The sequence below is a fragment of the Symphalangus syndactylus genome, chromosome 20 (assembly GCF_028878055.3).
Source record: "Symphalangus syndactylus isolate Jambi chromosome 20, NHGRI_mSymSyn1-v2.1_pri, whole genome shotgun sequence".
Taxonomy (NCBI): Eukaryota; Metazoa; Chordata; class Mammalia; order Primates; family Hylobatidae; genus Symphalangus; species Symphalangus syndactylus.
In genome coordinates, this window is record NC_072442.2 from 46,266,379 (window position 1) to 46,277,329 (window position 10,951).

General features: G+C 43.9%; 1 protein-coding gene across 3 annotated transcripts in view; it reads right to left on the reverse strand.

The window, feature by feature from the left end:
• Positions 1-10,355, reverse strand: part of LOC129470222 (leucine-rich repeat-containing protein 37A2-like) — a 53,445-nt gene extending 43,090 nt beyond the window's left edge. The window contains exons 1-4 of one of the 3 annotated variants that reach the window (XM_063629275.1): positions 9,611-10,355; positions 7,461-9,436; positions 5,318-5,389; positions 2,470-2,541 (exon numbers count right to left, since the gene is read on the reverse strand). In XM_063629275.1, the coding sequence (XP_063485345.1) occupies positions 2,470-2,541; positions 5,318-5,389; positions 7,461-9,436; positions 9,611-10,042 (2,552 nt within the window). In that variant the 5' untranslated portion in view covers positions 10,043-10,355. The remainder of the gene's footprint in view (positions 1-2,469; positions 2,542-5,317; positions 5,390-7,460; positions 9,437-9,610) is intronic. The other 2 variants (XM_063629276.1, XM_055257813.2) reach the window with 2 other exon arrangements.
• Positions 10,356-10,951: the final 596 nt, after the last annotated feature.

Below are 10,951 nucleotides of genomic sequence, written 5' to 3' on the forward strand. Positions count from 1 at the left end.
CTGTTTTCCTAAGCCAGTTCAATATCAGAAGAAATAAAAGACGTCCTTTCACATCATTTGAAAGGAAGTTACCCTTTTACCTAATACATAACTTTGAACTAATTCAAATCATATTAATGGAATTAATTTCTATCATATTAATAGAAATTCATTTTTGGTTTTATATTTCTTTAATATTTCATGAAAGAAATTTCTTCAGTTATACAGTGATGGAGTGTGTCCCTCCCTCTTTACGTGGATGGTGTAACGTTGTCTGGCTGATGTCTCCAACTCTAGCCTCTCCCTTCCTAAACTATCCTGCACACAGTCATCATATAAACTCTCCAGAGGTGGCTTGCAAAGACCAGCATCTCCTGGGAAATTATTGAAGATGCAAATTCTTGGTCCCACTCTAGACCAACTGAATCAGTAACTACGAGGGTGGAGTCCAGAACTGAGTTCTAACGTGCCCTCTCAATGACTGTGACGCAGATCTATCTTACAGCACTGCTGTGGTAACACGGTTCCCCATGTTGGCTCCTCAGCTTGGCATTCAAAGCCCTAGAAGATCTGGCTCCATTTTCCTACCCTCCCTCCTTGTACTCTACGGGTACTCATGGCATTCCTCGAATACTTTCCGTGTTTTGCCCTCCCATTTTCCTTTTGCAAGTTTAGAATATTTTTTTCCCCAAGATGTGTGTCTGATGTTACACAATGGCCCTTCAAAATCCTATTCAAATGGCACTGTTCTAGTTACATCCTCCTGGGTCCAAATTGAAGGCATTTTTTCCTCTTCTATGCTCCAGAAACAATTTATCCCTCCTATGCTCCAGAAACAATTTATCCCTCCTAGTGCCCACATCCATTTCTTCTTTTTAATGTAGTTATTTTTTATCCCATTTCTTCTGAGCATAAACTCCTTGAAAGCATGGACTAGGTCTTGCTCATCTGCATTGCCCACCATGTTTAAAACTGACACATGAAAATAAAGCAAACTCAAATATTTGGAAAATAAATGAGTAGCTGGGGGAGTGAGTAGAAGGAAAATAACTATTTTAAAGGAAACGTAGTTTTATTATTTCATGGCCTCTGTAGCACTTTGGCATCCACTTGAGGGTCTTTACACCCACTTCCCTTAAGCCTTCTATATTTGAAAGAATCTGTTTGCAAAAGACCATCACTAATGAGCTTAATAAGGATTAATGACACACACACTTCTATGGACAAAGGGTAAGAATCAAGTTTTCATAGCAATGAACATAGTATCTTCTTGTCTCTAAACAGACAGAAATACAGGGATCCCTTTCTTGGTAACAGGGCTGGGGAGATCGTTATTTTGTAATTAGTGAAGAGTTAGGGGCATTTCTGATGTGCTTCTTTTTTTTTTTTTTTTTTTTTTGAGACGGAGTCTTGCTGTGTCCCCCAGGCTGGAGTGCAGTGGTGCATCTCGGCTCACTGCAAGCTCCGCCTCCCGGGTTCACGCCATTCTCCTGCCTCAGCCTCCCGAGTAGCTGGGACTACAGGCGCCCGCCAACACGCCCGGCTAATTTTTTTGTATTTTTAGTAGAGACGGGGTTTCACCGTGTTAGCCAGGATGGTCTCGATCTCCTGACCTCGTGATCCGCCCGCCTCGGCCTCCCAAAGTGCTGGGATTACAGGCTTGAGCCACCGGGCCCGGCCTTCTGATGTGCTTCTTAGTGTAAACATTTCTAGCTCTACCACTTAACCATCATTTTAAACATCTGTTTTAATATAACAATTCCCGAAATGAAATCCTTAATACCAGCCTATTCTCTTGGTAGCTTAATATTCTTGATAATATTATTGATATAATTCAGCTGATTTTTAATATTTAAATGTTAATTTAATTCCGATTAAATTACCGAAAAATTCTGGATTAATGATGTTTAAATGAATGTAGGTGGTCTCCATTTTCTTCTCCTTTAGGCAACAATCTGAAGTTAACTTTAATTCCTTTCATCCTACTGAACCAACTTTTTGAAATCTTTTTTTGTGAAGGTCAGACAGTAAATATTTTAGGCTTTGTGGGCCACATATGATCTCTCTCGCATATTTCTCTGTTTCTTTTCTTTTTCTTTCACAGTCCTTTAAAAATGCAGAAACCATTCTTAACTTAATGGGCTATTTAAAAATAGGCCATAGATTAGATTGGATCTATTGGTTGTAGACTGAATAGAAAAAGAATGGTATGTGAACCCTTATAAAACAAGGTTCATATGGGTGTCAGTCACTGCTCAGATTTTCTTACCATGTGAAATTCTTTTCTGTCTGTATTTTGTCTATATAATTTAAAAACTGAAAATGCACAGGAGGTAGCTAATGCTAGAGATGGGCTGAGACCCTATACAAACTTAAAGAATTGCAGAATTTTATTGCTCGAAGAAATCTGAGAGATTATCTAATTTGAACCCCTTATTCATTTTACAGATACTATGACTAAAAACTCATAAATATAATTAACTAACTTACAAATACTGGAGGAATAGCAGGCCTTCAAATGAATCCTTATGTAATTCAGTCAAGTTATTTTCACTGAGAATTCTGGAAAATGAAAAATTTATTTCTAGATTAAAATGCAAACTACAACTATTTGCTACACAGGACTATCTCCTGCATGTGGAGGAAAGCTGGGTCATGGTCACTTCAAGACGGTGGTATCTGCTGTGCTTTCATTCCAACCTTTTCTTCCATTTTCCTTTTTGTGTCCATCTCTCTCCACCACCACACACACACACACACACACACACACACACAAGCACACCCCTACCCACTCTTCCCACCAAATTGTATTATTTCACGCCTCCTCTCTAGATCACAAAATCACTTTCAGAATCCAACACTGGGTGGCACCAAGATCAGCAGAACCTCCATTTCCTCCTCTCTTTTCCCAAACCTTATCATGAAAACCCCACATGGAACCATGTCAGGGCTGCAAGTGAAGCCATTCAACCTTTTCCCCCCATCAAAAAAATCTGAGAACTACAATGTGCATAAAGTGCACATAACATAAATGTTGTTTATATTTAATTTAATTTAATTTAATTTTTGAGACAGGGTCTCACTCTGTTCCCAGACTGGTCTCAAACTCCTGGCTCAAGTGATCCTCCTGTCTCTGCCTCCCAAAGTGCTGTGACTGCAGACATGAGCCACCTCACCTGGCCAAATATTCAGTTTAATAATTATGAAGCAGATACCCATGTAAACATCGTTACAAAAGATCATTGCTAGCATGCCAGAAGCCCCAGTGTGCCCCTTTCCAATCATATCCCTCTCTCTAACCCTAATAGGTAACCACTATCCTGACCTTTGTAATAATTTTCTTGTTTTTAAAATGTAGTTCTGGCCTGGCATGGTGGCTGATGCCTGTAATCCCAGCACTCTGTAAAGCCAAGGTGGGTGAATCACCTAAGGTCATGAGTTTGAGACCAGCCTGGCCAACATGGTGAAACTCTGTCTCTACTAAAAATATAAAAATTAGCTGGGTGTGATGGAGGGCACCTGTAATTCCAGCTACCCGGGAGGCTGAGGCAGGAGAATCGCTTGAACCCTGGAGGTGGAGGTTGCAGTGAGCCAAGATCGCACCATTGCACTCCAGCCTGGGCAACAAGAACAAAATTCCATCTGAAAAAATAAATAAAGCAATTCTCCTGCTTCAGCTTCCCAAGTAGATGGGATTACAGGCACCCACCACCATGCCTGGCTGCTTTTTGTATTTTTAGTAGAGACGGGGTTTCACCCTATCGGCCAGGCTGGTCTCAAACTCCTGATCTCAGGTGATCAGCCTACCTCCCAAGGTGCTGGGATTAAAGGTGTGAGCCACCGCGCTAGCATATGTTTTATTTTTAATTTAAACTCATCATGACTTGTCTATATACATTGAACTAATGACGTGACACACAAACTGTTGTGAAAAATGTCAGTTACTTTGAATATAAGCATTTTTTTTCCAAAATCACTTATGTGTCTAAACCAATTCCTTCTATAAATCAGGAAGAAAATGATAAAACAATTCAACAGGAAAATGAACAAAGGCCAGAAGACTCAGAGAAGAAACACAAATGTTTAATAAACATATAAAGATATTTAATTAAATTCATGAGTGATCAGAAAAATTCAAATTTAGATGGAATCCCTTTTATTCATTCATAACTTCAGCAAAAAGTTGGAGAATACCCAGTGGTGAAAAGGTGTTGGGAAATGAATGCTGTCATATTCTGCTGACAATCGAGTAAGTTGGCACAACATTTTTGAAGGTAATTAAAATTTTATATCTACATAGTCTTCACCCCAACAATTCCATTTCTAGGTATCTATGCTACAGGAATACTTGCCCATGTTCACAAAGAAGCATGTACAGGGATTTCATTGCAGCAATGCATGTAACAAGAAAACTAAGCATAATCTAAACATTCATCAATGGGGGAATTATTAAATAAACTATGATGCATCGATACTATGGATTGTGCAGGAGTTTAAATGAATGGGGTGACCCTCTAAGTACTGGGAAGGAAAGAAATCTAAGGCATATCATGAAGTGAAGGAATCAAGTTGCAAGATGTTACCAATTATGTAAAGAAAAAATTTTAAAAACCACAAAACAAATCTATTTTGCTTTATGTAAATATGTATGTAGGTAAATGGGGAAAAGTCTGGAAGCATGTATACTAAATGCAGAGTAGGATTACTTCACGGATGAGGGAGTAGGGCACAAGGAGGGTTTTTGTTATATCTGTTATTGCATTTTTGTACATTAAAAATAGAATCATGGGCTGCGAGTGGTGGCTCATGCCTGTAATATGAGCACTTCAAGAGGCCAAGGTGGGAGGATCACTTGAGCCCAGGAGTTCAAGACCAGCCTAAGCAGCATAGGAAGACCCTGTCTCTACAAAAAATACGAAATTAGGTGGGCGTGGTGGCATGCACCTGTGGTCCCAGCTACTTGGGAGGCTGAGGTGAGAGGATCACTTGCGCCTGGGAGGTGAAGGCTGCAGTGAGCTGTGATTGTGCCACTGCACTGCAGCCCAGAGGACAAAGTAAGACCCTGTCTCTGAAAAAAAAAAAAAAAGAGAGAGAGAACAAAAAGGAATATAACCATGTATTATTTGTATGATAAAAAATAAATTTAAATTGCCTCTTATTTTAAAGAGAGCCTACCAAATTTAATTTTAAAATAACCCTACGATTGTAATCAACAGTGGTTGGTTTGGGGTATGGAGGAGAAATATCTTTCCTCAGAGGTACCGACCTAAAATTCTGGACCAAGAAGGATCTTACAATGGAGTTAGCCTTTTGTCATATTTGGAGAGAATATACTCACAGTTTCCCGGTCCAACTGTATGCTTTCCATACATTTCCATCAATGTAAGAAATATAGTTTCCTTGGAAATTTCTGTGAAGAAACACAGTTTATATCCTTGAATAGGTAGGAAAACAATGAACACGATAAGTAAAGGAATCATTGCAACCTTGTTGGGGATATTCAGAAACAGAAAATAACACCTGCTTTCTCATTTCCAGAGCTATCAGCTTCCCAGTTTACACAATTCATCAAGAAATTATGCGGGGCCACTGGCACAAATGATGAGGCATCTCCCGGAAGCTTAACTTCCTATCCATCCCATCTCTTGCACAGATGATGCCAGTTAATTACTTTGAATGTAAGTATTTTATATAAAAGCACTTATGTGTCTAAACAGACTCCTACAAATCAGTACCAAAATGGTAAATAATTCCACAGAAATATGGGCAAAAGCTTATCATTATCAACAAATGAGAAGAAAGAAACCCTGTGCCAGGTAACACCAAAGCTTTGGCCCAGTGCCCTCTGTTGAAACATCCTAGGCTTTTTCTTTCCACTCCTATTACAACTGATCTGATTTGGCCCCTTCACACTTCACTCCTAGATTTTGCTAGACCTTTCTATTTTGTCTCCCTGAATTAAGCTTTTCCTTTTGGGCACTTTACATTGGATTCTAAAATAATCCTCTGCATGTCTACACTTGCACATAATGCAAAAAAATAAAATAAAATAAAATAATCTTCCTGTTTTAATCATTTAATCTCTCTTGCTTGGAAACTTTCAATGGCTTTCCATACCTCATTGTGTAACTTTCAAACTCCTATAGCTGATAATCAAGGTTTTACAGAATCGTATCTTCATTGCTCCCTCACCTAATTCTTTGTAGCCACATTGGTCTACTAAATTCCAACCATACCGGTAGCCATGCGTTTGCCTAGACTGTACTCCCATTTTTTTTCTATTTAACAAATTATAGCTACTCTTTAAGACCCAAGTAAAGTTTTAGCTTACCCATGTAGCATCTCCACACCTTAAGGATCACAGATTCTGGCAACTTCTAGCACCAATGGTCTGCATTATCTTTCAGTACTTAATTATATATACCTCCTTTTTTATGCCTATTCTCTTTCTTCCCTCCTATCATTTTTTTTTTTTTTTTTGAGAAGGAGTCTTGCTCTGTTGCCCAGGCTGGAGTGCAGTGGTGCAATCTTGGCTCACTGCAAGCTCTGCCTCCTAGGTTCACGCCATTCTCCTGCCTCAGCCTCCCGACTAGCTGGGACTCCAGGCACCCGCCACCACACCCGGCTAATTTCTTTTTGTATTTTTAGTAGAGACGGGGTTTCACCATGTTAGCCAGGATCGTCTCGATCTCCTGACCTCATGATCCGCCCGCCTCGGCCTCCCAAAGTGCTGGGATTACAAGAATGAGCCACCGCGCCCAGCCTCTTCCCTCCTATCCTTTTTATGTTCTGGAGACAGTAGCATACTTGGCCCTGGGTTTGACACAAAACAACTTCTACATATAGAAAGCTAGGGACAAAGATGAGTTCTGGACAAAACTAAAGGACTGAGTAATCATGTGAACAGCCAACACTCCTACATATGCTAGGCACTGATGAAGTGTTTCATATATTCACTCACCTTAATTTCACAACAATCCTATGAAATGCTAACTAGCATAATCTGCAGTTTAAAGTTGAGGAAATTGAGTCACAGAGCAGAATAACTTGCTCTGGGTCACCAAGCTAATAAATAGACCTGGGTTCAAACCCAGGTAGCCTGGCTCCGGAATCAACTCTTAACCACTTAGAGCACCATCACTGAGATCGGGAGAGGGACAGGCTGGTGTAAAGAGGGTGAAGCGAAAATGGGAGGAGAGCAGCAGTTAAGCAATGATGTGATGGAGCTAAATAAAAATGGATACGAAAACGAGTAAAAGACTAGAGTACGAGTAAAAGACTAGAGTACAAGTAAAAGACTGGAGAAGGGGCCTAACATTAAAGGAGAATGAGGAGAAGGGAGAGTTGACAAGCAAAGGTGAAAGCAGAAAGTCAGTTGTCCGTATGGCTTGGGGAGATAAAGAAGGCCCAGGAAGGCCTCCAGGAAAAGGCTGCCATGTCAGGCAGGACACAGAGGACAATTGAGGAAAGATGATTCTTACAAGATGGTGAAGATGCCATTGTAGGTGTTGGGCTCTGGCACAGGCACTTGGCGGAGCCTCTGCTCTGGGTTGAGATCAATACATGACAGCATCTTATTTTCGCAGGTACAGAGCTCACATATGTTGGTGCTTGTGGAGGCCTTCTGTTCCTCTGGTGCAGTTAAAGCCTTATTTTGGGCATAACTTTCAGACTGCACCAATGAATCCTGAGTAGGTTCTAGCTCAGTAGGTGGACCTGTGACTTTAGTCAGTTTTTGATGCAGAGTCTGAACCTGATCCGGATGAGGAGCTGTAGTCTTCTCCAGGGCTGTAGAATGTCCAATCTCTGTAGTGGGCTCTGGAGTTATGGCAAGCCCTGGGTCTGGAGGCTGAGTTGAGGTCTCCTCCATGGTTGGAGATGGTTTAACCTCTGTAGGAGGTTTTGTAGTTATGGTAAGCTCCAGGTCCAGAGGTTGAACTGTGGCTTGAGTCACGTGTGACTGCTGAGTCTGAACCTGGTCTGGATGTGGAAGAGTCACCTTAGGGTGCTCTGGAGAAACTATAGTCCTCTTCAGGGGTGTAGAATGTCCAACCTCTGTAGTGGATTCTGGAGGGATGGTAAGTCCCAGGTCCAAAGGTTGAACTGTAACGCTGGGTGACACTGGATGCTGAGCTTGATCCTGACCTGGTGTTGGATTTGTTACCTCTTGATATACTCGAAGTTGGGGTACAACTTCCTTAGGAGGCTGAGTTGGGGTCTCCTTCATGGTTGGAGAAAGTTCAACCTCTGTCGTGGATTCTGGAGTGATGGTAAACCCCAGATCTAAAGGTTGAACTGCGGCTTGAGTCAGGTGTGAATGCTCTGGAGGTTGAGCTACAACTACATTAGGGAACTCTGGAGTCTGAGCTGGGGCCTCCTGAAGGGTTAGGAAAGACTCACCCTCCTCAGCGGTCTGTGGATGCTCACCTGCAGCCTCCTGCTGGGTTGGAGAGAGGTTCTCATTATTAATAGGTTGAATTGTGAAAGATCCAGCCTCTTCCGATGACTCTGGAGGCAGAGGTGGGCCCCTGTGCTGGATGGCGGGAGGTTCTACATCATTACCTGACCCTGAGAGCTGAGCTGTAGCCTCCTGGTGGACTAGAGGAGTTCCCACCTCTGCACTAGGCTCTGCTGCTATGGTGAGCTGCACGTCTGGAGGCTTAACAGAGACATTGGGCGAATCTGAATGCCAAGTTTGATGGTAACCTGGAGGTGAAACTGTGACTTCATGATGTTCTGGAGGCTGACCTGGGGTCTCCTGCTGGGTCGGAGAAGATTCGACCTCCCCAGAAGACTCAGAAGGCTGAGCTGGCTGCTCCTGCCCACTGATGGAAAGTTCACGCTCCATAGCAGGAACTGGAGGCTCAATTGGCACCTCCTGTTGGGTTGCAGAAGGTTCCACCTCCTCTGGAAACTGAATTGGGGCCTCTTGCTGGGCTTGGGAAGATTCTGTGTCATTGGTGGGCTCTAAAGTTATGGTAACCTCCACATCTGCAGGTTGAACCGTAATGTTGGGCAAGTTATAATGAGCTTGATCCTCACCTGGAGGTTGAACTGTCACCTCATGATTCGGTAGAGTTAGACTCTCCATAGAAGACTCTGGAGGCAGAGCTGGGGCCTCCTGCTGGGTTGAAGAAGGTTCTTCCTCCTCAGGGAGCTGTGGAAGCTGTGCTGGGGCTTCTTGCTGGACTGAAGAGGACTGGATGTCTTCAAGGGTCTCTGGATTTTGAGTTTCGGGCTCCAGATGGAATTGAGAAGGTCCAACTTCCTCAGAGGGCCCTGGAGGCTCATCTGACTTCACCCGGAGTTCTGGAGGCAGGCTGCCGGGATACAGTGTATCCATATTCGAATATTCATCCTGCAAAGTCTGTTTCTGACTCCGAGGTGTGGATAATTGACGTGGAATCCCAACAGTCTCAGCAAGGCTCCAACGCTGAGCTAGATCTTTCTTCAGGTTCTTGGGCAAAACAATAAATTTGGTTAGTTTTGAAACCTTACTGTCTAGCGGAACAAGTATTTCATCTGCCTAATGATGTGCAGCCCGATCTAGATCTGCAGTTTGAACCTTACTTTTGAGGCGAGGAAGCTGAACTAGGGTCTGGCTCTGATCCCCGTCCAGCAGTGGACCTACCTCTGGGAGCCTTTCTTGCGGAGTCAGCTTGTCGTTTAAATCCTGCTGTGCAGCCGAGAACTGCTCTGGCCCCAGGGGCAGCTCTCCAGCTGAACCTGTGTCCAGGAATGGAACCAAATTTTCAGTCGATTCCTGGGGTGGGGCTGACATCTCTGAGGAAGCAGAGGGCCCCAGGTAATTAAAGTCCCCGGGGTCTGCCGGGAGAGTAGGCGCATGGGGAGATTCCCATGGGAGATGGGAGGAGTGGGAAGACGAGGGCTCAGGAGGTCCCAGGGGGTTAGAGGTCAGCTGGAGCGGGTCCTTGACCCACTCCAGAGGCTGAGCCTCCTTGACTAGTGGCCACAATAGTTGCCACATAAGGAGGGGCCATGGGCCCCAGACACGCAGCCGCGACATGACACACACTAGTGCTACACACTGAGTGGGAGCCATTCTGGCAGCCCGGAGATGCTCGTGCCCCTTACAAGTGTGAGCCCCGCCCTGTCTTTATGACACCTTTATTTATGCCACCTTTATTAGGCTTGGATCCAGATCTGCTCCATGTCACCAGGGCACTCTTATGTCACAATCCTGCCCAAGCGGGATCCCGCCTTCCCACCCCGCCCTGCCGGAACACCCCTCCCCTCCCCTTAGTGAGGAAGGATTTGGGCCTCAGACCCTGGTGGTCCCAGGACCCCAGTGCCTGCTGTGGTGGGGTAGGGTGGGGTAGAGTGGGGTAGGGTGGGGTGGGGGCGCGGCAGAGCTTCCCAAGGAAGTCACGGGACCTCGCCTCAGGATATTCAGAAGTGCTAGTCCAGTTCTGGCAGCCTTCCTCCTTCAAGGTGAAATCCGAGAATACTCTTCCTTCCAGGGAGAGCAACTGACCTGCAAAATGGGCGCCAGTTAGGTTGGCAGGCAGGATGCACATTACAGTCATTTATTCCAAAGTGTTGCCATTTTCGCTAAACTGTTCCATGTTTGATAATTAATTCACCACCCTATTAGGTAGGGGCTGCCAGGGAATAAGCAAGGACTCCAAATTTTCTGTAGGACGGGTGTTGGGAGTTGGCAATTCGGTCTGGGAGAGAAGGTTTTAATCCGAGTGAAGAGCCCTTTGCACTAGGCTGGGAGGAGGCTGAACTGTCATCCTGCCTTGACTCAACACAGCCATTACCCTAGAAGTTACAGCGCCACCCTTCAGAGATCTACCCTGTGTGCACACATGGAGAAGAGGCTTAGGTTGTTAAAGTCAGCATGTTAAATAATTTCCTGAAATGCGACTGTAACTAGAACCCAGCTGACTTCCCCCACAGCCATTCTTACCTATTTTATTACTGTCTGGCATAACTACCAGCATGTAAA